At 44.8% G+C, this 27,752-nt stretch overlaps 1 protein-coding gene across 4 annotated transcripts; it reads left to right on the top strand.

The window, feature by feature from the left end:
- On the top strand, positions 1-27,752 carry LOC307236366 (vascular cell adhesion protein 1-like). Of its 4 annotated transcripts, none has more exons than XM_080008759.1 (14): positions 1-186; positions 2,508-2,792; positions 2,900-3,229; positions 3,335-3,556; positions 3,696-3,923; positions 4,031-4,294; positions 11,285-11,545; positions 11,631-11,786; positions 11,983-12,195; positions 12,941-13,177; positions 23,421-23,696; positions 23,816-24,145; positions 24,234-24,485; positions 26,480-27,752. In XM_080008759.1, exons 1-14 carry the CDS (start codon positions 132-134, stop codon positions 26,581-26,583), a joined length of 3,213 nt encoding a protein of 1,070 aa, XP_079864885.1. In that variant the 5' UTR covers positions 1-131; the 3' UTR covers positions 26,584-27,752. The 4 variants fall into 4 exon arrangements, with proteins under 4 accessions (XP_079864885.1, XP_079864884.1, XP_079864886.1 ...); XM_080008758.1 differs by having other exon boundaries at positions 26,292-27,752; XM_080008760.1 differs by lacking the exon at positions 1-186 and having other exon boundaries at positions 2,766-2,801; positions 26,292-27,752.

The raw sequence follows: 27,752 nt of genomic DNA, 5'->3' as shown, positions 1-27,752 counted from the left end.
CTTTCGGACTCTGCAACAGGAGGACTGGGTCGTCTCTCCAGAGCAGCGGAAACAACAGTTTTGGGGGACGACGAGGGCCACCTTCCACAACGTCAAAAATCAAGAAAAAAATTTAATACTGTCCAAAACAAATGAGCGAAGTTCTGTTTATTCGGCTCATTGTGGGAGCCCTCCTCAGTGCGACAGGTAGGCCGCGACCTTTCTGTATTGAATTATTACAATGGACTGGAAACTGTCAATTCCATTACATTACATTTTATTCTGTTGCAAACATATTTCTTTTTATACTTTTTTTTCTTTTTTTTTAACAAAAGGCATCTGTAGTATTACAAAGGGTTGAAACAGGGGGGCCTTATAGCGTTCCATTATGTAGTGGAATAGAACTGTGCTTTCACAGCTTCGACCCTGAAGCGGTTCCACTGCGGATGGGAGCGCGGTGTCACCGACAGAGGGTGACGCTCAGTACATTTTACATTTTACTCCAGGGTTTTTTATGCTCAGCTACATTCCGTCGGGGCCCACATTGGCCTTTTGCCCAGCTCAGGGTCCTACGAATCGATATGTTTTTCTCTTTGATGGTGTGAACAACGTGGCTACACCTGGGAAGCAACGAAAAAAGGAAGTGCACACGCAGAAAAAATGTTAATCTTGTAACTCTGACTTTTTGAATTTTATTCTCTCGTCTTGTTTTAAACTGTATTTGCATATAGCCTTGTATTTGTTATTCTGTTTTAATTACTTTCAGCCATGAGGTATTTCTCACATTAATCGAACTATAAACTATTCTATTACAATTACTAATACTAACACTAATTCAACTATGAGGAACATTTTGTAACTTTTCCCACTTGGTCCTGTGTTTATGAACCAAATAATAAATGTGTAATATGCCAAATTATCAGTTTGACAGAAAGTGAAAGTGACAGTGATCGATTGAGCCATAGAGGATATTAAGTCATAAAAGGTTTTGAACTATTTCATGTTCTGGGGGCTTTTTTCCCGCCCAGTTCATTGTCTGGCTATCTTATCCAAAGGGCCAATCTAAATTCATGTGTTGGTCACATTCCGCCCCCGGGCCACCGGTTGAATAAATCTGCCTGGCCTTCTGATGAACATGGGCATGTGTTCGTTGGTGGCGTAAGTGCCGCAGATCTGTTATTAAAGGGTTCCACAAAGACAACACAATTCTACTAGAGTTTAATACGTGTATGGTTAAAGATTACCGTACTACTGACCATGTACCAAGTAAAAGAAAGAAAGAAAAAAAAGAGATATGTCAGCTACCTTTTAACAGGATGCGTTTAAATGGGAGCACTAGTCCCACTCGTGCCCAATTCTATTTGCATTTTTATTTTTGCTTGATTGTGCAGTTCATTCTGGTACGTTTCTGAAAAACGGAATTGAGAAGTCCATTTTACAACTCCATTGATACTCTTTCTTTTGTATTAGTACCAAAGTTGATGGAGAGTTGGTTGATCTTGTTCCGTAAATGCATAGGTACAATGGATCAACGGTGAACACTGTGTATGTGGATAATAGATTGAAGAGAGTTTGCTAAGAATTATGTTCACATCAACGTATATTTGATCAAATGCTTGAATATGAATGCAAACCTTATCTACTTTTTGTGAGTCATACTTGGAGTTTGTTTGGCTCAGCTTTACTAATCTGGAAGCAGGGGGGAAGCAAAGGTTTAATAATAAATTCAATCCCTAGTGCTTTTTTACAACTGCTCAATATCACTTAAAGGTGCAGTGTGTTGAATTTACAGAACTGACTTCCAAGAGATTCCAAGAGGTTTATTTGTCACATTTGGCAGAAATTGAATATAATATTCCCAAGTATGCTTTAATTTGAGTATAATCCCATGAAAACAGGAGTCGTTGTTTTGGCGTAACCTTAGAATGAGCCGTTTTTATCTACATGGGTGCGGGGACGCTTCCGCCGAGGCCGCCATGTTGCACCGTCATGTTTTTTCTACGGTAGCCCAGAACGGACAAACCCAACACTGGCTCTAGAGAGGGCCTTTCGCGTTTTTCGTGAGTGTCGTGGCTACCGTCTCTTTGGAGAGGTATTCAGTTTGTTGCAATCTGCAACCTCACCACTTGATGCCGCTACATACCACAAATTGCACCTTTAATATCATTATTAACATTGGAAATATTGACATTGTTTTCTGTAACAAGAAAGAATGAGTTTGGATTCGGGTTGAGGTGCAGGATAAAGCATCACACAGGGAAGAAAGGTTATCTGCACAGTACACTGAAAACTCTGCAGCATTTTCAGTAGTCACATAGACCTTCATCACGCATGCCAACCATAACATTTTTTGGGGGTGGGTGAGGGCGGGGGTGGTACCAAAACATCCTCATGAAATAGCTCTCAGCGTGCAGATATCTGTTTTTCAATCTTTTTTCTGTGATATAATCCGTTACTGGTGCTACACAATGGACTTTCCTCGCAAGGGAGAGTAGCTGGACCTGAGCCATTCTTTAAACAACTTGCAGGTGTAGATGCCTCCTGTCCGATTGAGCTGAGCCCGCCGAGCGTCGTGGTTAAATATGGAACCTCGGTCGCGGTCAGCTGCAGCACGTCACACCCAGCGGCTGAAGGAATGGGCTGGGAGGTCAGATACGGAGGAACTAATCTGATGAAGGTTAGAAATGTGACCTGGGCCGTGGAGAATCTCACCGACTGGAATATCAAACCCATGTGCTACGTCAACCTGCCCGAATCAAGCGATGCAGCGGTGGAGAGTCAGTGTCGGCAGATCTTGCCTGTCACTCTCTACAGTAAGTCCTGTTAGTTTCTCTCTTTTTTTTTTTTTTGTTTGTTTTTTTGTTTTTTTTTGTTTGCACTGGACGGATCTTTAAACTTTGTCTGTTTTTCCTCTCTATAGAATACCCTAAAAATGTTACCATCAGCCGCCCTACTGGATTGACCGGCCCTATGACTGAGAAGGAAGAATACATTTTAACATGTGTTGTGGAAGATATTGCACCCGTTCAAAATCTTAGTGTGACATGGTACAAAGGAAACACAACTGTCATCAAAACAGAAAGGTTTATAAAATCTGAGAAGAAACCTGTGGTTCAGTCTTCCGTCCTCGTCTTCAGACCTAGCAGGGATGATGATGGTGTCGGGATCAGGTGTGAGGCACAGTTGAACCTGGAACCTCAGGGACCCAAAATTTCAGTTATTTCGGAAGAGTATCCCCTTGAGGTTCACTGTAAGTACTGTATACAGAGTTGTTAAGTTGCACACTCGTGTTGTGGATTTTGTTCTCCTGTTTCACGTGATATGGCATACATGCTGCTGTGGTTTGTTCGAATAGATGGACCGGACATCAACTGTTGGGATATCGACATACTGGAAGGGGAAAATTTGGAGAGAAAGTGCCAAGTGACTGGAAATCCACTGCCTAACGTTGCCTGGTGGAAAGATGGAAAGCCCTGGGATCCCACAGTCCCTCTGGTTAAGGAAGACACGGGAATTTACACAATTGAAGTTCAGGGCAATACCGATTACAGAACTATAGTACCGGTTCTGGTGTCATGTGAGTCCAACATTCATTATTTACATGTACCTACATGACACTGTGTGCCTATAAACCTGCCCCATCTAACTTGCACAATACTGATGTTTGGTTGTTACTGACCGCACTCTATGCACACATCTTTTTTCAATGCTTTCAGTTGCACCAAAATTAACTTGCCAAAAAAAGTTGCTTGCTGTGGAACACTCCACTCCTGACAACCTATACAAAATTGAGAGTTATCCCGATTCTACGATCACCTTCTACAAAGACGGAGAAGAGGTGTCTTCACTGGACAATTTAACAAGACATGACTCCGGGCAGTACACAATCGTTGCAACAAATTCCATCTCAAATGACAGTTGCATTTTGGAGCTCCATGTATTGTGTACGTTTTTTTCTTTCATCCTGAAAATCCCTGTTGAGCATGCGATTCCAAAAATAGTGCCCACTATTTTGGCCGAGCTGTTACATTCTCCATATTGTGGCTTTCAGACGCCCCCTCGCCGATAGTGGAGCTTGAAGACACCGAAATTGAAGTGGGTTCTTCTGGTGGACTGAAGTGCACCTCCACTGGCAACCCACGACCGGTGTATACTTGGAATTATTACGAGACTCCCAATGTGAAAGTGGATAATGAAGATGGGGTGTCCCGTCTGCACGTTCAAAATGCCACTGGGGTGAACATTGGCAGTTACACTTGCCATGCCTGGAACAGCCTTGGAAACATCTCGAAAACCGTCAGAGTCACCGTAAAAGGTAAGGCTAAATGTAAAAACAACTATACACTTGCCACTTTTATGAGATCACTTTTTAGTTTTTCAGTAGAGCCAACCTACAATCTACAGTTATGATGACACAAAACAGAAATTGAGAATAATATTTACACATATTCATTAAATGCATTTTGCTTGTTTCTCTTCATAATAATAATAATAATCTAAATAATAATATAAATAATAATAATAACAATTCATATTATTATTCAAGTTTCCAATTTAAATCTTGCTTATTTGTCTAATGTATGAGCCCATGTGATATTGTATCATTGAAAAAAATATGTATGTATGTATGTATGTATGTATGTATGTATGTATGTATGTATGTATGTATGCATGTATGTATGTATGTATATATCTATATATATATATACACAAACATACAAACATATATATATATATATACAGGTACTCCTCACTTAACGACCAAGTTCAGTTCCTAGCATCAGGTCGTTAAGCGAATTGGTCGACAAGAGAGGACCCGTGTTATTTCCCGGTAAGGGGGCATGGCGATGCAAACGCTAGTGTAGTGAATACTGACAGAATGCGGGAACCAGACTGAGAATGAGAACCGTGATGAGATGAGATGTATATATAGTGTATATAGTGCAGCGATTCCCAACCTGTTGGCTGGGAATTGCAAGTAGGCCTCCAAATCATGGGCAAAACACATAGATTTTCTTGAAAAAATAAATACTAAATTATTAATCACAAAAACGTTTTTAAATGTAAAAAAAAGAATGATAATTTCATGGTGCTTTTTTCTTTAAAACCTTCAAAAATGCATCATCACTGATAGATACTGGAGGAACTTATGGTAGGGCGTACTACATCCAAGCTGGACCACGATCGACGTGCACATTTTATAACTTGAGGTGATAACCAAAATGAATAGTTGTCTAGCATCAGGCACATTGAAAAGGAAAGAAGCCATTAGTACATCATCTGCAAACAAAGTCCTGGCGAGACATCGGGCAGTCCTGCCTGTCAAACAAAAAAGAAAGGTTCGGAGAAAGTAAGGCGCTGAATATTCATTGGAATATCATCAATCATTGGAAACCTTTACCGCCGTGCGTGGTGGGTTCCGAGATTTTTTCAAACGAAGGTCTAAAGCCATGTAAACTGCTCCGTCACCTCAAGAGAAAACACCAACAGTACATGTCCAAGCCGCTTGAATTTTTGGATAATAAAATCAAGGAGTATCAGGGCAAGAAGAAAGTCATCGAAAAGTCATTTACGGGCACCGAGAACACAAAGGCAGCGGAAGCGTCCTATCAGGTCGCGCTACTCATAGCCAAGCCTGGTAAGCGGCATACAGTCGGGAGAATTTAATTCTTCCCACCACAAATAGGATTGTGAGGGTGATGTTAGGAGAGAAGGCGTGCAAGCCAATCAACCTCATCTCATTGTCTGATAACTCAGTCAAACGCAGGATTGATGATAACGGTGAATGGACTCAACCTCAGTCTTCAAGGATAAAGCAGTGACCATACCATGTTAAATGTCCAGAATAAAATAGAAGCGACCTTAATGAAAATGGATATGTGAGCCAGGCGAGGTGACCAGTTAAACTTTGACTCGTTTGAGAGTCTGTCAGATCTTTTGACAAAGAAAGAAATGCGACTTCTCATCACCATGATCAATCATGTGAAAGAGCACCTGCATGGTTTGAGGACCAAGCTGCGCGAATACTTCCCCATCCAAGATGTGCAGTGCAGCTGGATCAAAAACCCCTTCGCCAGCCACAGAGACGAGACCCTTGCGAGCCTGAGCGCATAAGAGAAGGCCAATCTTGTGGATCTCTTCTGAGACAACGCATTGAAACTGGTTTTCTCACAGAAGTACCTGACAAACTTTGGGCTTCATGTTGCTTCTGAGTATCCCCATCTGTCCAACAGAGCTGTGCGATTTTTGATGCCTTTCCCAATGATGTATCTCTCTGAGGCTAGCTTTTCGGCACTTGTGGTATTGAAGACAAAATACAGGAATAAACTGAATGTTAAGAGACAGATCTTCACCTGGGACTGTCGTCCCTTAAGCCAGACATCAAGCATTTGGTGTCTGCCATGCAACATCAGCCTTCTCATTAGGTGAGTCAATATTAAGGTGCTCCTGTTATTGTTGGTTTTATCAGTGCTGGCGTTAGTAGTTAGGCTATATTCAAAACACTGCACCCTTCAGACAGCACATACTAGATAGCGTTACTAAGGTTACGCGAAAGTTCCATGGATATAAGGTTATTATTAACCCACCTCTTTTTTTGTTTTACCACTAATTCACTGTATGTATGAGAATGCATATGATTGTTAAAATATACGCCTCTGAGAACGCATTGATTGGCTCCCGTATTACTTCTGGTCAGATGTGGGCCGCGAACACTTTCGAGATTTTCAAGTGGGCCGTGAGTCCGAAAAGGTTGGGAACCGCTGATATTGTGTATATACTATATATAGTGTATATAGTATATATAGAATATATAGTGTATATAGTAATATAAAGGGGGATGCGCGATGAGATGCTTGACACTGAGACGGCGCGCACGCAGCACGCACGGCGCGGTATTGTATGCAGCACACAATACAGCCTGGTCGGAGAGCTGGTCGTAAGTCTGAACGGTTGTTAAACAGGTAGATTGTTAAGTGAGGAGTACCTGTATATACATTTGGAAGACATCATCTTGTGATACACCTGGACACATCATCAGTGATGTTACCTGTGGTCATTGGGTGTTTCGGGTCTTTCAACAATCAGATCCCTCAGCCAGGCGACCCGGCCGGGGATGATCAAGCCCTGGCTTGTGTCCAGGTAGCCCATGGCTCTCCTCTCCTGATCCACTGCCATCTTGAAGCAACTTCTGTTGCCTCTGTGGCCAACTTGATGGCCCGTCGCCTACTGGCCCCTGCGATGCCCAGCATGTTGTAGGCCCTGCAGAGGTACTGGCCTGTGAACCCTCTGCATCCCACCTCAATGGGCTCGCACCTTGCTCGCCACCCATTGCTTCGGCATACCTCCACAAGCTCAGCTTGTGGAATTATGCTGTAGTATTCCGCAGTATCCCTCTCGTTTGCCTCCTCAATGCGGTCCTTTCAAGGTACCGTTAGTTCCAAGAGAATTACCTGCTTGGAGGCTTCCGAGATCAGCACCGTGTCTGGCCTTAGCGTTGTTGTGGCAACAGTTTCTGGGAACTTCATTTGTTTCCCCAGGTCAACTTTGAGTTCCAGTCTTGTGCCGTTGCTAGCAGGACAGAGTTGGTCCTGGCAGCTGATGTTGGCTTCTCCCCAGCCCTGAGGAAAGCTACAGTCTTCTTCACTGGGCGGAGGCGCTTACAGTAGCTACTCCCACTGCAGATGGTGTCCACTATGGGCTTCAGGACTTGGTCATAGCGCCAGCAGTAGCACCCCTCACCCAGGGCTTTCAAACAGCAGCTGAGGATGTGCTCCAGGGTCTGTCTCTTCAGGCACAGAGGCCAAGCTGGTGATTCCACCTTCCCCCAGCAAAATAAGTTGCTCCACTGCTTACTTCCATCTTGTCCAGGCTCCCTGCTGCCGCATTCTAACCATCCTGCTGGCTCGCTCTTCCTCGACTGATGCTCTCACCTCATCCTGGATCAGCGACCTCTTGTCCTTCCCCTTCCCCCTTGTTAAAGCAACATGTTTTAATGCAACCCAGGCCAACCCTTCCACGAGACACTGTGCCCACCAGCAACTTGTGCCTCAGCCGCGACTCAGCAACTTCCACGCCCTCTGATGCCCTCCACTTCCTGTCCTGACCTCGATACCAGCCTGAAAGACTTTTGGGTCCCAGGATTCTTTGTATTGCAGCACCTCCCTAGTACAGATCACCATGAATTCTTCTTTCAGGCTGCTGATAGGGAGCTTCAGCTTGTCGTTCTGCTCGTACAGGGCGATGCTGCTCAGGCTCAGAGGTAGTCCCGGCCACTTCCGTAGGAATCTCCTGACCATCCTCTCAAAGCCCTTGACTGTGGAGATCTCGACCTTGGGACCTGCGCCTGGCAACAATTCTGAAAGATATCTTTCCCTCAACATTGAGCAGCGAGATGGTTCTGAAATGATCGATGTTCTTCAACTCTTCCGCATACCTCCACTGATGAGCTACCTTGCGCCTCCTCTAGATCACCTTTAGGATCCTTCGGAGGCTGTGGAGTGACCTTGGGCAGTTCTTGTAAACCTTCTAAGGTACACCGCTCGGTCCTGGGGCTGAGCTTGCTCTTGTCTTCTTGACCACCTCCCGGACCTCCTCCTCTAGCTGGGCTCCTTCCCGCCAAATCCAGATGGATTATTCAAGGCCTTACAGTGGCCCAGATCTTGCTCCCTGGATTCATCACTGAAGGTGTCTCTAAGGTTTTGTGAACCCAAATGGGCTCGCTAGAAAGGCAGCTCCCTTCTCCTTCCCCCGCCTACTATGCCACTCGGCCCTACTCAAGGTTGTGAGCTTCTTGCGGAGGATGCTACCCAGCTCTGTGAGATGTCCCCCCTCCTCTGTCCCCCGTAGCTTCCACGATGGAATCTGCGTTTTGGTCGAACTGGAGCCCACTCCTTCTCCTTGTTAGCTTGGGGCCACTTGACCCAATGATGTTCTGTTGCTTTGCTTGGGTTTGGAGCTTACGTCGCCTGGAGGTTCCGGGCACTGTGGGGTGACCCCAAGCTAGCTGCTCCTGCGTCTCATCAGGGGTAGTTCCTGAGCGCTGTGACACTTGCGTCACCTGCACGCATTTCATCTTGGCCTGGTGGATCTTCAGGCCACGCAGCCTCTTACACACCTTGCCAGAGACACATTCCGCACTCGTCATCTTATTTCTGTTGCCACACAGTACGTCGGTATCCTTTGGTCCCTCCGGATTCTCACCATCCCCCCCTCGGCGATCCCTGCGGGTATCTTTCCGTAGGTTGATCTGTAACTTGCTATGGGTTACTCACAGAAGATGCAGGTCGAGCTGCCAACACTCACTGCCCCGTTGCCGGCTCTCGGGGCTGTCCACTGTCACTCCGGCTAACACCACTTCACTTTTTTAAATCTAGACTTTTTGATATTTAGGTAGCCTAGTCCAATTTCTCCAGTACCAAAATATAATAATAATAATAATAATAATAATAATTTCGTTTCTGAGGTTTTTTTTTCCCTATTACTCGTGATATTCCACTAACTTAGTTGCGGAAAGAAAGAAAGAAAGAAAGAAAGAAAGAAAGAAAGAAAGAAAGAAAGAAAGAAAGAAAGAAAGAAAGAAAGAAGGAAAGAAAGAAGGAAAGAAGGAAAAAAGAAGGAAAGAAAGAAGGAAAAAAGAAGGAAAGAAAGAAAGAAAAAAGAAGGAAAGAAAGAAAGCACATTTTGCCAAGCCTCCAGTGAGGTGCAGCCTGGTGTGAGTGAATAGAGCATAGTGTAATAGAACATTTATAGAGTTGCAGGCGCTGCGGCTCGCTTTGGGGGAGGGCGCTTCCTACCCGCAGCCACAGAGAATCAATCCAGAAGGGAAAAGCAACCAATGAAGGACAAGGGGAAAGGCATCTTTTTTTAAGAAGAAACGGTTTTAACGGAACAGAGTCGGAACTCAAAAAAAAAAAAAAAGAGGCTTTCGGGTCGTCCTTCTTTCTCATGGAGGATCCGCACAATGCTCGCCTTCTCTCGGTCCTCTTGACTCTGGAAGTGCTGTGGCTCTCCGGTGCCGTGTCCAAGTCAAGTGAGTACCGTGTGTGTGTGTGTGTGTGGGGGGGGGGGGGGGGGGCACGGACGGTAAAATGGACTTTTAACAAGCGGACACACGCGTCGAGAGGTAAACCGCCGGAGTTGCCGCTACGGAGAGGAGCGAATTCGCCGATAATAGACTTCGATCGATTCGTCGGTGTCGTTCGTCGAGGCCCAAGTATTTATTTGAGACCAACAACGCGCTTGATTGGGTTTTAGGATCTGGAAAGGACGTTTAGTGTGTGGTTGAAAATTCAGTGGCGGAAAGTAACGAAGTACAACTACTTTATTGCGGCTCTTTAGTATATTCTACGAGTACCTGAACTTATGTACATACTTTTTATTCTATTGCATTTATAACACAGTCACTTTACTTTATTATTATTATTATTATTATTATTATTATTATTAATAATGAATTTATTTATTTATTATTCATATGATTTAATTAGATATTATTATTATTGATCATTTGTTATTATTTATTGTTATTATGATTATTATTTAGAATTGCAACTATTATTTGTTATTAATTATTATTAGTATTATTAATTTTTATTTATTTTTATTTATGATGATGATTATTATTATTATTCATGATAATTTATTATTTGTATTATTTATTTGTTTATGTAGTTATTATTATTATTATTATTAGTAGTAGTAGTAGTAGTAGTAGTAGTTTGTTTATTTAATCAGGGACAAGATCTATCTAACGGTTCATCAGTGATTCATCCAATCCATATACTTTATTACTTTATTATGACACCATGTTATTTTCATTGAAAACTATAAGTCAGGGTATGCATGGTCTCTCATATGCAGAAAAAAGGTACAGTAGGACTTCATGCTCTATATCAGGGCACTGGATATGACAAGCACTTTTACTTTAATTACATTTTAAAACAAGAACACATATAATTTTTACTCAAGTAAAAATGTCAATGTGGTACTTTCACATTTGCTAGAGTAATTCTGTGTAAGGGTAGTCGTATTTTCACAAAAGGAAAAGGTCTGAGTACTTCTACTCCAGAGAGGAAATACTTTAAGAAGTTTAACAAAGAAGTTGTGATTAGGTGCCTGCCCTCATAGCGGGGAGGGGTATATCCTTCCTGAGTGACGCCATTCCTGTATACATAGTGTTTTAGTCACAGCTTTTGTTCAGGAGACATGTGACTCGTTCACCGAGGGCAAAAAGGCCTCAGACGCTCTATGTTTGGAATGGAAAACGATTGGAATAACACTTTTCCTTTGCCCCTTGAACCCCCAGATGCTACATTCCAGTGCCCTATCGAAATAATTCCAGAGAGGATGGTGGTGGCATATCAAGACAAAGGATCGGTGACATGCGAGCCGAACCCCTACCCGTCCAAAAATATCCAAGAAATACACTGGTGGGTCACAGACCACGTCATCGATGACTTCACGTGGACGGTCGACCGCCACGAGGATTGGGACGCCAGGGCTTTCTGCGTCGCCACATTCGAGGGCATTGGAACTTGCCGGAAACCCGTAGATTTCACGTTATACAGTGAGCCTTTCTCTTCCACCTGCAAAAATCTGTCAGCGTTGTATCCGCCTCTGCATTCTTGATACTAGTGTTACTGCCTCCCCAGAAATGCCCGACAGCGTCGTCATCCATTCTGTGAACCACGACGGTCCCATGGTGGCCGGTACTGAGTACCAGCTGCGGTGTGACGTCCTGAAGGTTGCCCCGGTACAAAACCTCACCGTAAGGTGGTACCAGGGGAACGAGTCCGTGAAGAACCAGGGTAGGCAACCACGTCGCTTATTTGGGCCGGAGCAAGGGCGGAGAGCCAGCACCGTACAGTCAAACAAATCAGCCGCCGGTCAACCATATTCCGACGTTCATGTTAAAATATGATCATCATGGTAAAGTCACAATGATGATGATGATGATGTGATAAACGTTTCCCATCGTGTTTTGTTTTTTTTTCCCCTCCCTAGGCACCCTTCAGGTGACAAATTGCACACAGCCCAATAAGGTGCCCTGCGACGGCGTCGGGACCAGGGGACCGGTGAACGTTTCCTCCACCATAAGCGTCATCTTGGACAGGAATCAAAGCCGAGTCGAGTTCCGGTGTGAGGCCGAGCTGGACCTGAACTCGCTGGGATCCCCTCTGACCATGGCGTCCGGCTCCCTCCAGATCGCTGTACTCTGTGAGTTCCATAGAACTGACCAAACGTGCCGACTTTGCGGTATATGAGTATACATATACACTAGAAGTTCAACTTTATCGGGGCCTATTTATTAGACAGTATTATTAGATATATTATGATATACAGTATTACATTGTCCAGTAGCACGGGTCGGATTCTTGTAGTTGATGAGTTTTGATTGGACTTCTCGGGCTGAAGTATGCCAGCTAAAAACAGCCTCACTTCACGGTTCTTCCTGTTTTTCCCCAACATCCTTTTCTCAAATAATTAAAGGTCTAGTTCAGTTCAGTTGCACTAGCAACTCTTATATAATTGTAGACAATTGAGGCAGGTGGCTACGAGTTAAAAGGGTGACAATTAGCCAAAACTACACTTGACGAGTAACAATTTTTGTTTTTGGTTTCCTGTATTAAATCAGTTCACAGACTTGGAATTCCATTTAAAAATATATATATTATTCAAATAAGGCGACGTGATTTGCATTCCCAGCACGTCCCCCGTCGACCAAGCACAGTGTGCGTCGCGAGGAAAACATCGTCCGTAGCAACGAGGCCAACCGCGCCCTTTCACCTCGGGCGAACGTTTCTCCACGTTCCGCCATGAAAGCTCCTCTCCACTGCTTCGTCAAAGAGGTTTTAGTCTCAGCCGTGAGCTTTTGGTGCCATAGGAAAACAACTAGCATCGCCGCATATTTCACCCCGGCCTCTCCCTCCCTCCCTCTCGCTCTCTCTCTCTCTGTGTGCAGACGAGCCTGTCATCAACACCACCAAGCTCCGGAGCAGAGTGCCAGTGTTCCGGGGTTATCCGGCAGAACTGGTATGTGAGGCGGAGGGTCGCCCGCCACCGCAGGTCCGCTGGATCTCGGAGAAGGGTGTCAGCGTCTCCGGAGGCCTCCTCACCGTCTCCGAGGCGGGTGTGTACACCTGCAACGCCACCAACGAGGTGGCTTCCAGCGTCCTGGTCGTGGAGGTGATTTTTGAAGGTAAGAACCACGCTATGAAAATAGGGTGTTTTTTTATTTTATTTTTTTATTTTTTTAAGAGTGCAGCATTGAATAATTTGATCTCTTACATTTATTTTGAAGACCGTCGTTGATTTCTAATTTTACTTTTAATCATTAAAGCAGTCACTTTTATCATCACAGTCGTCATCAACAAAGCCTTTAAGGTAGCGGGCCCTGCCGTTTTCAGGCCTTATTAAAATGTCGGTTCCCATCATCAACTGCTCATTGCACAAACTGGCTGAATGCTTTACTATGGAGAAACTTACCACTCTGCTGCAAGTTCTCTCCGTACAGTCAATGCAGTCCAATGGGGCAAATGTTTATGCCTTAAAAAAAAAAACGTGTTAAATCTCCTTTTTTGAAAAGTCTTGCTCTAATGGCAAAACAATTTTCACAAAGCATTCATTTGACCAGGTTTTTCAGGGTTGTTTTGCCTCTTTTGCACCGCAGCAGGCCAGATCAGATCTTTTGGCTACATCAGTTAAGATGGCAGCTGAAATGTTTCCAAGAGACTAGAAACAGGGAGCTGCGGCGCTTCATTTTTGCGCTCAGGATGTACGACGGCAATTGAGAAAGATAGCACGAATTAAAATGTGATATCACTGTCGTTCGAAACATTTTAAAACATACCTCAGACTGGTACGACTATAATGTTGAGTTTCCCGGTCTCGAAAAAGGAGATTTTTTTTTTTTTTAAACGTTTGCCCCAACCGTGCGGTATTGGCTCCACCGTGAGAAGCTGCAGCAGAGAGGTAGGTTTGTCATTGCTAAAGGGCTCAGCGAGGTCGCGCTATTAAAAGTTACAAATGATGGGGACCAGCATTTCAAATAGGCCTGAGGTTGAAAAAATGGCGAACCTGTTCTTTGATGAGAACAAACCTCAACGGATTAAGTTATTTTTTGGCGCCAGGGTCAAATTTGTATTTTGAACGAATAGAAATCCGTACACTGTTATTCCCGTCATCGATAATACGAACCCTCGTTGATGCAGTTTTGATCCGTCTTGCGAGTGAGGAATTCTCAATCTTCTCCTAATGTACAGTGGTGCTTCTAAGCTACAGGTGTTGGTGTTACAAACCTGTGGCTGCGGAGAAGGAAACAGAGATGGACTCACATGTTTTTTTTTGTTTTTTTTTTGGTATGTTTTGTATCTTTCCACCACAGAGGACTACCTGCCCCTCATAGCGGGCTTTGTGGCCGTCACGGTAGTGGTAATCTCGGTCATCTTTGTCTTCATCTACTCAATCTACTACAAGAACACCAAGATGCGGCGATACAGTCTCAAAAACCCCAAACTCAGCACTCTGAACGGCAACGTAGCTCACAACGGCTGGGACATGCAGCTCCCCATGACCAAGCTGTCTTAGCCCGACGTCTGTTTCTCGCACCAGGTGTAAAGCTCGGGCCCCTCTGAATGGGCGGCCCCCGTCCGCCGCTCGGGCCTCGGCGGCTGAGGCTCTGATTACCGCTCGGTCCGCCGGCTCACTCCAGATCCCACTGGAATCCCCTTGGAAGCCTATTTTTTGTCCATAATCAAGGCGTACTGTGGAGGATTTCCCCCTATTTTGTAATGTACTGAGTATTTCAAATCCCCTACACATCACAGGGACTTTGTGTGAATCATACAAAAGAGCCTAACAACCTGTTCTGCGGCCCCAGTAACCAATTTCGAGATTGAATCGGAGAACTTGCATGTTTTTACTGTCTTTTTTTCATTACATTTACATTACTATTTTTCAAATAGTTGCTCTGAAGGTTAAACCAAAGTTAGTGTGAATATTTGTGCTTTTATTAACAAAAAAAACAAAAACAAAAAAAAACAAAAAACAAGATAAACCATGAAATGGTTGTTGCAAGTACAGTGGCAATGAAGTACCGTGAAGCCAAAAAGTAAGTAAGTGACTGGGTCTACCACACTGGTGACAACTCACTCACGTTTATGAGATAAACGGACAAAAAATTCTGAAAAAAAAAGAAAATGATTTTGAGCTGAGCTCCATCAGAGGCTGCGGAGAAAATGCTGGACAGTATGCCTGCGCGCTCGAACGATGTCACCTTTGAGTTCTCTCACATGATGAACCTCTATATCCACCTTTTATGAAGTATGGTGAAGGTAGAGTCCAATATCAAAATTGAACTCATTGGAGAATCTGTTTCTTTCTTTTTTCATCAGCTCTGACAATAAGATGTTTTTCTTATTGTCATCTTATTGCTTTTCTCTCATTTCACTGATTCAGTTGACTCAATTCTTATCAACCCCCCCCCCAACACACGCAGACAGGAACTTGTGATATATGGATGGATAAAAAATAATAATAATAAAAAAAAATTATCATGGAAGCACAGACAGTATGCTGTTCTGATCATATCAAGGAGAACTCCACTCACTCAAGTGGCACTATTTCCTATTTCCTCCATCTCACACCCACTTCCCTCATGAGATACACTGGAAAATTAACATGAAAACCATGGCAACGTACAGTTGAAAGAAATCCATCGCTGACACCAATTTTTTTGGTTTTTTTTAACGAGAGGAGCACTTTGCACTGCGATATGGACTTGTAACCCTTACAGTGCCTGGGCCCAGGCGAGAGCCTGGGCCTTTTGTTGGAATGTCTTGTGCTGCAATCCTGCTTTATTGGTCTTTTTTTTTCTATTGTCCGCTCCAGATCAGAAATCGCAGGCCAAATGCAGATTCTACTTGTGTTTTGTCATTTTTATTTAAATGTTAAATCTTATGTTTATTTATAAATAGCTGAATACTCAAAACTAGAAAATGGACTGCAAGGAGGGATGAAGATCAATACGTTGCTCTGCTAAAGCACATGAAAAGAGGACCAGTTGTTGGTTTTTAAATGTTTGTCGTTTGAGTTAGTTCCCCCGTGTATGTTTTTTTTTTGCAACATCACTATTTTGGATACTGCTGTGAATTTATTTCTGACAGTTTGTGTAAAACACTTTTAAATATTAAAAGGTTGACTTCTTGATTTTGACTTTTCTTTGTTATTTAAAATTGTCATACACTCACCATGGTTAAAAGTGCGATCAACAACGTGTAAAAAGGGAAGTATACTTTCAGGCTTTCTTCTTTCATCTCAAAATATTCATACATTTCCATTGTAGTCCACAACAATATATTCTTGGCAAATATAGAAAAAAATATATATATATTTTAAAACAACAAATACAGAGGCAATTTACAGAGGTTGTTCTATCGCCTCAGTATATGTATTGGTCACTTTCACCCCCATGTGTTGGGACGGAAACATTGACATTCAACACCATTTCTTTCGAAAATGTTTTGGTTGGACTGAAATGGTGATCGGAGATTGTATTATTTGCTCTTGTATTATTTGACCTTTCCTTTATGTAAACCAAGCCTGGCAACCAGGCGAATCTGCGAGCTCAACGGTGTGTCGAGAAAAGTGGCCGGAGTGTAAATATTGACATGGGAGTGGATTCATGGACCGTTTCTGTGATTACAGAGGCACTTGCAGGTGTATTCATAATCGTACGGGCCATTCAACATGTATGCCTTTGGTTCTTCTGCAAGGCAGGTTGAAACTTGCAGCAACGTCTCACGATTTGGTCTCCAGGACAGGCAAGGGCAAGGCAGGCAATTGCTTGCACAGTAGTCTGCCATAAATAACTTTTTAATATAATGGAAATGGGAGCTACCTGAAATTGTTGATATTGGTCAGTGGGACATTTGTACTATGTAGCATTACTTCTGCGTATAACATAGATGTTTGTTCTTTGTATTTAAAATGGGTCTTGATCAATAAGCAAATCTGACGGCGGCTCTAAGATTCAATGTAGACTAATATAAAACACATTTAAATTGATTGCACTCTTTACTTAAACATTTCTATGTCGTTTTATCTTGTGTTTCTATGGAAAAGGCACTCGTAGGCGCACATAGTTAAGACAAAATAGACCTCTAAAAAAAGAAACATAGAAATAATCACTGAGGACTAATTCAAAGTCATTATAATATAATATAATATAATATAATATAATATAATATATTGTACTAAAATATAATATAATATCATTATTTACTGAATGAGTTGTTGAAAGTTGTGATTCTTGTAATTTAACATTGTTAAGTAGATGTGAACAAGACATCTAAAGAAGCGCCTGGATTCATAGCGGCCGGGCAGCGGCTTCAGCCCTTTAGTGATGTTTCCCTAGACTGATAAATAGAGACTTTCTTAAATATTGGAAGTGAGTCCAATAGCTTCAACTGCATTTTTGGCTTGAGAATTGGTACCACGATGTTTCTGTTAGGAGTTGGAAAATGGAAAAGTAAAAATGCTTCCTCAGAGGGAGGGACAAAATGCGGTAATATAATAAAGTTTAAAACCAATACAGATGCCACAAAAATGTAAAACAAAGGGTCCACCAACCGAGACCCCCAGTTGAATTTGTAAGGAAAACTGTGGGTGACTTCTACACCACCCCGTTCGTTGATAGTGCGACAGGATGGTCGGAGGGTTTGTTCCCACGGGTTCCAGTTCCGATCCCAAGAGAAAGGATCATTTTCTGACTATCACACGGGTTTCACCTCGATGACTTAAAAACACCAATAGTCCAACCAGGCTCAGCCACTGTCATCACTGAGAATCCGATACCAACTCAGACCTATCAGACGGACCACCGGCAGGTCACACTCCGTCCAAGGTTAAAGATAGCCACACGTCAGACAAGCCACTGTTCCCTTTTACGCACGAAGGTATCCAAGTAATGTTAAAACCGCCAAACATTAGCGACCTTAACAGATCAATCAACACAAATCAACAATCCGCAAATAAATCCTGCTGGGTATGTCGCCCACCTGAGACGGAGGACCAAGTACATGGAACCGACTGGCTCTGACTTTGTCTACATTTCGTAGCGGAACTTGCCCCCCTGATCCTCACGAGGAAAGACGATCCCGAGAGTCTTCTATCAAAGAACTAGATTGGAAAAACCCTTCCACCTTCTGACGGCGGACGGTACAAATGGGAAGGAAATGCTTCTGGGGCTGACTCCTTTGACAGTTTGTTAAAGTTTCTGAGGAAGGTTAGTCTGCACGCGAGAGACTTGACATATGTGACCAACTGTAAGCAGAAACCTGGTGAACGCATGACTGTATTTTAGGCGTCGATTGCATGCGGCACGGGTCGATAATGTTGTGATTCCGGAGAAAGTGGTGCTTCAACCCATGACAGGGGCATGTGGGAAGGCCGTATGGTAACTGGGAGGTATCATTGGGGTGCGGTGGAGCCACGTGGCTGCTCCCAAGGTGCGAGGGGATACATATCAGGGTGTCCATCAGAATGACAGGCAGGGGTAGCTGGAGATATTGTCACATGGCTGAGGTGAACGACCGGGAGATCAGTGTTTTAAACCAGCCAAATCAGAAGCATGTGTTTGTACGTCTGATGCCGTTAAATGTGACGATTGAAACCCATCTCTGTCTCAGTAATGAACAAGACAGGAGTTCTAAAAGCAGTTACAGCCATTGATGACTCAGGAGCAGATCACACGTGACTCATCCCCAAAAGACAGTGTGACATTGTTTATTTGGACTAAATTTGTAGAAGGAGTTACGAAATGGTGGGAAAATCCTGACGCAATAAGATATCACCATTCACAAACTCATGGAGCCTCTTATAAAATGCTATGAGCTTTCCTACTGGAGAAAAACCTAAATGATCTGTGCAGCGTACTGCACACACATAAAAAGTCACCTATGCAAAATCAACTTTTCTTATAGAGACTATTCAAACTACTGCCTGATTAACTTGTGTCCCGCCAGGAGAAGTGAACAGTCAGGTGGCGGACGAGTTGTAGTAGAAAGTCTGTGTCCTCTGCTGGGTGACGACCGGGCCGCACAACCTGCAGACCGAGGCCCGTCGCACCAGGGCCAGGTGGGGTCGACACTGCAACATGCTGGTGTTGAAGAGCTCCACCGAGGACTAGGACCGGAGGGCCGGGACCAGCTCTACTGGAAGACGATCCGGGCACTTCCACTGTGTCTACGAACACCACGCTCACCAGGCCGACCGGTTCCTCAAGGCTGACGACGACACCTTCCTGGTGGTGGACGACCTGCGCTGGGTCCTTTCTATCCACTCCCGCCGAGGAGCCCATCTTCTTTGGCAAGCGCTTCAAGCCCTACGCCAAGCAGAGCTTGATGAGCGGAGGTGCAGGCTCAGGAGGTTCGTGGAAGGTTTTCGGACCAATGTGTGCACACCACTCCCATGGAGGACGCTGATCTTGGGCAGTGTCTGGAGCAGGTGGGCATTCTGGCCGGAGACTCCCGAGACACTTTGCATCGACAAACCTTCCACCTTCCACCTGCCTGGCAAGTTCTCAGAGAGCTTCTGGTACTGGAGCTCTTGTTACTACCCGATTGTCGAGGCAAGTGTCTACTAGCGTCCATCTTTTCCTTGGAACTAGTAACTGCGGTAAAACGGGTTTTGTGCTTCAACAGCCATTAAATATATACAATTTTCTATAAATTGGCCCATGACCGATTCACTACAGCATGTCAGTCCTTCATTAGCCAGGTGCGCTCCCCTCTTAGTTTTACTTCACTTAATGGATTAGTCCAATTTAGCCCTTCAAGTCAGAAAGACACATAGTCCAGAGCATAGAGCTTTTAGTCTTGAATATCATTAAGGCACACCTACTGAAAGAAGTTCAAATTTCCCCTTGATTCAATTTGGAAATGTACGTTATTTTATTGTATCGTAGGCACAGCACATTATGAGCACACACTGCAGACAATTTATTTCGGTACTATATTGCCATATGTTTCATGAATAAAACAAAATATACAGGCAGCAAAGCGAAAATTGGCAATTTTTCACTATTGATAGAGCTAAGTCATTATGATTTGCAGTTGAATGAGACAGGTTCATTATCAAGCTTGGTCGTCAGTGACCCTATTGCCGAGAGCTTGGTGTAAACAGTACACTCTATGCGACGTCTTTGAAAGGAAGCAAGACCAAATATTACAATATAAAAGTGATTATGTATTGTTATCAGACTTTCAGCGGTAGATTGTATTTCCAGCAGACCTCAGTGCACTACACATACATATAAAAAGGTATTTTTTACATTTATAACGTGGCGCTTCGCATGTTCATGTTGGTCGTCTCCTCTTTCCACAGGGTCCACGGTGCTGCTCTGACCTGCACGGGTCTGATCTGGGGTACTACGCCTACCACCTGCCAGCCTACGGATACCGCCCCTCCCTGCTCCCAAAAAGTCAGGACCTGGGTTTGCTCTCTCGGACATAGAAGCTGGCAAGAGGTTCCCGGACCAGGGTGTCGTGTGATGTGTGCCAATTTTGAATGGGAATCGATAGGGGGTCGAAGTGCATACGTCGCAGGAGAGGAACGTGTGCAGGTGGCGACGCAGGCGTGGCAGTGAAATCCACCAAAAAATGAACGTCTACCCTCACAAGTCGGCTGAGTCACGTCACTCCTACGTGAGACTAAAAATATCAATGCTATGTTTTGGTTTTGTTTTCCTCCAAAAAAAGAGCGTGTAAGCTTTTAATAAAAAAGTAATAATGACCACCTCTGGGCTTTTGTTGTGGTTTTTTTTTTTCTATTTTTGCTTGAAAAGTCAAGCTCGGCGACGTGTCTTCTTCCCCCTGGTGGATTATCCGTGCACCGCAGGCAGAAGGGCGCTCTCAATTCTAAAACCATGTCTGACAATATTTAAAGACGCCTGACCAAGGACATCAAGTTTGGTTTTTTTTTTGCCTGCTACAATGCAGAATTAAAAGGTTTCTGTTGAAATTTACCAAACCCGAGTTTCAAGCATTCACCCAAACACAAACAATTTCGAAAGTCATGTTTTGTTTGAAAACAAACATGTAATCAAGACATTTCCATTAATTACCGATGTATCAAATATGATCCGTTCTGGCTATTCTTTGATGTGTCACGCTTTTACTCTTCATTTACAGGCTTACAGTACAGTTTTTTCTCAATTGTTTACACACGCTTTCTGAAAACATACCTGTTATTTTCAGAACTCTACACACAAATCCAAAAACTCCACAAATTTTCTTCAAAATGAAACTCCATCCAAAACAATGTGATGTTTTCTCGAAATGGTATTTTGTGTTGAAATGACACATGACGCCATCACATGAATAGACATTTGTAAAAAACAATTGAACACTGATGTGCTCATTGCAAAACATTATGAATGTAAACAAAAAAATATGTTTTTTACTCAAAATACTGTATGCATCCCAACAAACACAAAGTTCACATCCAACTTTTTAAAAGTTTGACATACAGAACAAATAATAGAAACATGCACTGTATACAGTACTGAGTACTGTATTGATATGCAGTACTACAATACTGTCATGAGATTTCTTACCTGTTCTCATTTGGGAGGTCGGGATGATGGACGCTGCTGTGAACCTGCTCAAGTTTGCGTCGACCCTCTGCCCAGCCTCCCTCATTGTTGGACCATGTTGACCACATGGTCAACAAAGTGGCCCGGGCTCTCCTTGGTGTTGCTCTTCCTCCTCCTCCCCGTCCTCCTCCTCCTCTTCCTCTCCCCCCTCTTGCTATGCCTCTCTCCCCCATGTTGGCATCCATCCCTCCAAAACAAAAGAGCTGTGGCCTGTGGCCCCTTTTGTAGCAGTGAAGCTCCGACTGATACTTGAACGATTGTGCAACATGTGTTGGCCCATGTGCAGAGTCAGTGTGGATAGCAGGAAATGTAAGTGTAGTATTTTGAACGGCAGTGTCTTTCACGTGAACACAATAGATTTTATTCTATTTATTCTTTATTCTATTATGAAGATTGTGCCAAATGTAGAGAATTGTGTGTGGTGTTTTGAAAAACGTGTGGTTTGGAGCGGCAATCTGACTGTAAGGCCGGATATGTGCTTGCATCTTAGCAGAATCAGTACAGGGGATTGATGCATTCAAATGCAAATAAAGCCAATTTCGTAGAGGGAGAGAGGGAGAGAGAGAGAGAGAGAGAGAGAGAGAGAAATTAAGTGTCGCAACATTACTAGTATTACGGTAATCCGCGTATCGGCTTTTATCGTCGCTGCTGTTGTTGCCACTAAGTTTGAAAACATCTCACAACGCAGTCGTTTCTGACGGTTCCAAGTTGTCCTACTTAACTCGTGGCCTGGTTGCAAAAACGTGGTTAATCGGTTTCCCGCCGACGTGCGTTCTGTGGTCTGTGTTGTTGTTTTTTTTGTTGTTGTTTTTTTACTCCGCGGTGGGGCTGGAAATCGACACCCCGGCAGTCCGACCTGGCAACACCGTGGGCGTGGCGCTTTCCCCGCGATCCACTGCTCGCCTGGGTCTTGGGGGTTTTCCACGCCTGACCGACCGAGGAGAGGCCGCCGGAGACCGGGAGCGATCGCTTGGAAAAAACTTATACCCTAGTTGTAAATCCGCTAATAAGAGACCGAGACGGGTTTCGACGGGCGGGGACGATGTGCGGCGTCGCGACGTGCCTGTTGGTCCTGGGATGCGCGCTCACGTTGGCAGGTAAAACGGAATGAATCGGGTGAACCGTGGAGAGACGCACGGCGTTGTACCTGCCGCCTACACGTTGGATGTACTCAGGCACCTTGTTTTTCTTTTCTTCCCTTTAAAGTACAAACACCGGGACGCAAAGCGACTCTGGTAAAAGTGCGAAGTGAGTGACAGTAGAGCTACTTAAAGTCATGTCCGGGGTCCCGATGGACCGTCCTCCTCCATGAGCCGCTACTGGACCCTGATTACAATTTACAAAAAAGTCCAACAATAATACTGAACTTATAGTAAGTAACAAGTACATAGGTGTCGTTGTGGTTTTTTTTTTTTTTTTCATAATAATAATAATTATTATTATAATTATTGTTGTTATTTAATTATTTATTTTTTTAGATCAGATCGGCTTCTATGTTTCTTTTAACACTCTTATCTTATCGTGTTTGCGTGGGAATGTAGCGGGGTTAAAGTCAACGTCCTTGAAAAATCCACCCAAGTACAGCGTTCAAGTACTCGTGTATGTCGTCGCGTTCCGTTACCACCGCGCTTGAACCATGGACGCGTCTTTGTCGTCCCGTGTAAATGTAAATGTTACCGAGATGTTTTTCGGCTGCCGCCGCTTCATTCACGCCTGCGTGTGTCTTTGTGTGTGTGTGCGCTTGTGTGTGTGTGTGTGTGTGTGTGCGCTTGTGTTTTTGTTTCCGCAGGCGAGCCGGCGAGGGCCTCTGACCCCATCGAGCTGAGCCCCGCCAGTGTCTTGGTGAAGTATGGAGACCCGGTGTCGGTCAACTGCAGCGCCGCCGTCCCCGAGTCGGAAGGGATGGGTTGGGAGGCGCCATACGGGGGCCAGCCCTTCCAGAAGAATGCCAAGTATGTCGTTTGGTCGGTGGATAGCCTTAAAATCTGGACAATAAAACCCATGTGCTACATCACCATCCGGGATTACGAGCAGTTCAGCCTTGTATTACCGGTCACCATCTACAGTGAGTATCCCTAAGAATGCGCTGACCGCAGCAATGTGGACGCCTCAGTTTCGCAATCCACGTCACGGTATATCAAAATGACCTGAGAGGTCACAGTTTAATTGTAGATCTCCTTCCAGAAACGCCCGACAGCGTGTCCATCTCTCAGCCAGACTTCACCGGTCCCATGGTGGCGGGCCGCGCCTACCGGCTGAGATGTGACTTCACCAACGTTGCTCCATTGAGGAAGCTGTCAGTCGCGTGGTACAAAGGAAATGAGGTCATCGGCAACCAAACATATGACACACATATTGCGACGCCGCAGAATGACACATCCTTCCTCACCATCACCCCACGCAAGGACGATAACGGAGCCCGGATCGTGTGTCGAGTGCAGCTTGACCTGGGGCCTTCGGGCCCCGATCCGTCCCCCGTCATGACCTCGGAGCCATACGTTGTGGACGTACAGTGTGAGGACCTGCACCAACACGCGCGTCCCATCCGCGGCTTCTCTGCCTTTCGCTTATGTGCTGTACGTCGATCTCCCCCGCTCTCCAGATCCGCCCGCCTTCCTGAGTCCCAAGCCGGAGACGCTGGATCTCGCCGTGAACGACGAGAAGATATTAAACTGCAGCGCCGTGGGGAACCCCGCGCCCGTGTACAGCTGGCTGGCGTCCCATCCCACCGCACTGGAGGTGAAGAACGAGGCCGTTTTCAGTCCCGCCCTGCTGCTTCCGGGGACCTACACCTGCACGGCCTCCAACCCTTTGGGGTACAGTGTCAAGAATTTCACCGTCACCGAAACCCAAAGTAAGATTTTGGCTCTCGATTTTCATTCCGACCCTTACCCTATGGGGACCTCTCACATAGGACACCGTGCAAGCTGTGCCAAACACGTCATTGTGGTGACGCGCTTTGACGAAATCCCCGCTGGGCGGATGGAAAGGGGAAGTGAAGCCGAGTTTGTGTTTCCTCAGAGTGGGCCACGGATGCTTGAATTCAGATAAGATGAGTGGTATATTACCAAGGAGATATGATCATGACACTTCCTTGTGTTGCTATGTCAGTTAAATAAGATATGGTTGTGTGAAGACATCTCATGTGATGGCTTTGTTGTAGCAATATTATAATATAATATATAAATATACTAAAAACCCAAAATAATAATACCTTAAACACTGTTCCTAATGAAGAAGTAAAAGAACCACCTGGCCCCTCACACAAGCTGATGCCCACTGGACTGTGCATCCTGTGTAAAAAGCCCAGCTCTGTATCTGTGCCCCACCAAGTGACGAGCACAGTGCACACCGCGTCCTATGTGATAGCCCCTTAACCCTAACCCTGAGCCTGACCCTAACCCAAACCCTTACCCTCACCAAGCCCTGACCCTAACCCTAACCCTGACCCTCACCTAGCCCTGACCCTGACACTAACCCTGACCCCCAAACCTAATCCTGACCCTGACTCTACCCCTGACCCCCAACCCTAACCCTGACCCTCACCCTAACCTCACCCTGACCCTAACCCTGACCCTAACCCTGACAGTAACCCTGGCCCTGAGCCCCAACCCTAACCCTGACCCTAACCCTGACAGTAACCCTGGCCCTGAGCCCAAACCCTAACCCTGACCCTAAGCCTGACCCTGACCCTAACCCTGACACTAACCCTGATCCTAACCCTGACCCTCACCTAGCCCTGACCCTAACCCTCACCCTGACCCTAACCCTAACCCCTAACCCTAACCCTGACCCTGACTCTAACCCTAACCCTGACCCTGACACTAACCCTAACCCCATACGCTGGACGTTGCACGCTGGACTGTGCATCCTGTGTGAAAACGCCAGCTCTGCATCTGCGTCACGAGTGCAGAGCACACCGCGTCCTATGTGAAAGCCCCTTAACCCTGATCCTGACTCTGTCACTAACCCTGACACTAACCCTGACCCCCAACCCTAACCATGACCCTCACCCTCACCCTGACACTAACCCCAACCCTATCCCTTACCCTGACCCTAACCCTAACCCTCACCCTGGCCCTAACCCTAATCCTCACCCTGGCCCTAACCCTAACCCTGACCCTAACCCTCACCCTGACCACTGACCCTAACCCTCACCCTGACTCTAAACATAAGCCTACCCCCTGCCAGTGGTGGAACACAACAAATGACATTTTTCAGGTGTCTCTGCTGTACTTACTAGCATATTCAGTTTTGATTTTTACTCCACTACGTTTCAAAGCAAATATCTATACTTTTTACCCTACTAGATTCAAAAAAAAAAAAAAATCTGGATTCATATTTATATATGTTTTGTTTTGAAAATATGGATTAATATCCATGTACATTCTTAAAATCAGGATTTATATTTATATCCATTTAAAGCAAGACAAATCAGGATATGCTGAGCACTCATCTTCAGCAAAAGAAGGTACAGTATTACTTCATGCAATATTATAGACTGAAGATGACGAGTACTCTTCAATGTAATACTTTAAGTACCTTTAAGTCACAGCTCTGAGTACTTCTTCCACCACTGACCCCCCGGGGTGTCCTCTCCAACTTGGTCCGATGTGTTGGAATGTCCTATAACCATGTCTACGCTGTCGTCCTCTACCAGGCAACCATCCCGGGCTCACCGCTGGGATCGTAGTGGCCGTCCTGGTTGTTTTGTGCTTGGTGTCGGTCGGCGTGGTTTACCACAGACAAACTAAGCCCAAGCCCTCCGGCTCCAGCCCCAAGGAATCTGTATGAACCCCACCGAGCTGAGAGGAGAATGTAACGCTGCGCTGCCGTTCTCCTCCGCAGGGGACCGCACCACCTTCTGCGCCATAGCGGCACCGCTTGGAGCTCTGGCGGTCCTCCTCTTCGGCGCGACGGTTTTGGGGACGAGCAAAGGTTTTTTGGTGTAAGGCAAAGCCGGGCACGCCCCGCCTGAACCCTGTGTGGGTCCCGATTTTCTTTTTTTAACCAGATAGGACCGCGCACGTCCTTTTCGAATGCTTCCTGAAGAACGGGGCCCTCCGACGGCCTTTTGCCCGAGTTGACTTGTGCCTACGATATGTGATGTTTTTAAAGGAGCATGCGGTCCTCCGTGCACGCTGAAATGACCGTCCGCGGCTCCGGCACGTCGCCATTCTATGTTACTTGAATGCATGGCCGTGCACAGTGTTTTACCTTTTGCTGCTTTTAACGCTTTGTTCTTAACCCGAGTACAACACAACATGTCCTTACAGATAAAGCTCTTTGGAAGTGGTGGCGATTTTTCTTGACGAAAAAAAAAAAAATCCTTGGGATAAACGAATGAAAGCCATTTTCTGTGTGGAAGCCGCACACACTGACACCCTGTCGCCGATGCCGTCCATGTGATGTGGTCCTGGGATGTTTACTAATCAGAGGTTTGCATGTTTCTGTGGTGAACGTCCACTCAAAGCCGCCCTGCGAAGACTTCGCCACACAGGACGCAGGCCCCGAAGGAGCGCACCGTTTTTTTTATTCATCTTTTGTTGATTTGGAAACAACTCCTGTGCTATTTGTTCTTCATTTTTTAGTTTTGTGTACTCGCTGAACGTGCCTCTGAGGCATTGCCGGTTTTTGTTTCCTGAGTTCTTTGTTTGACATCGACTGCATCCCTTTTGACAGTGTAAGTCGTGTTATGTTGTACACGTGTCGTTCCACTTGTGTTTCTATGCACTGACACAGTCTTTGAATGTTTTGTTCTAACTCATTTGTTGGGGCTGAAATGTATTATTGTTATTATTTTTTTTTTATATATAAAATTTTGAAGCCAAATTTTTCTTAAAACAAGACTGTTGTTTTTCTGAATGGTTTGGCCGTCACATGACTGTCGTGACATAGTTAGTTTTGGCAGAATATCAAGACGTCCTTAAAAATAGATGAACGTCTACATCCTGAGTCTTCAAATTGTTGCCCTTCTCTTTTGGGGTTAACTGTGACTGTTAATTTATACGATTCAGGGGTGGTTTTTTTTATACCACTACTGAGAAAACTGTTTTAAGCTGAGCAACTAAACAAAACAGCTGTACTGTGTAAAATGTCACAAATAAATCGTTCGAGTTTT

The sequence above is a fragment of the Zeus faber genome (assembly GCF_960531495.2).
Source record: "Zeus faber genome assembly, chromosome: 11".
Taxonomy (NCBI): Eukaryota; Metazoa; Chordata; class Actinopteri; order Zeiformes; family Zeidae; genus Zeus; species Zeus faber.
This window is presented reverse-complemented; position numbering and strand designations above follow the sequence as displayed.

Coding starts and splice junctions, on each gene's coding strand:
- LOC307236366 (XM_080008758.1), top strand. CDS start 132: ATGAGCGAAGTTCTGTTTATTCGGCTCATTGTGGGAGCCCTCCTCAGT. Junction 11,787..11,982: donor CGAGTCCGTGAAGAACCAGG/GTAGGCAACCAC, acceptor TCCCCTCCCTAG/GCACCCTTCAGGTGACAAAT. Junction 24,486..26,291: donor CACCGTCACCGAAACCCAAA/GTAAGATTTTGG, acceptor GTCCTCTACCAG/GCAACCATCCCGGGCTCACC.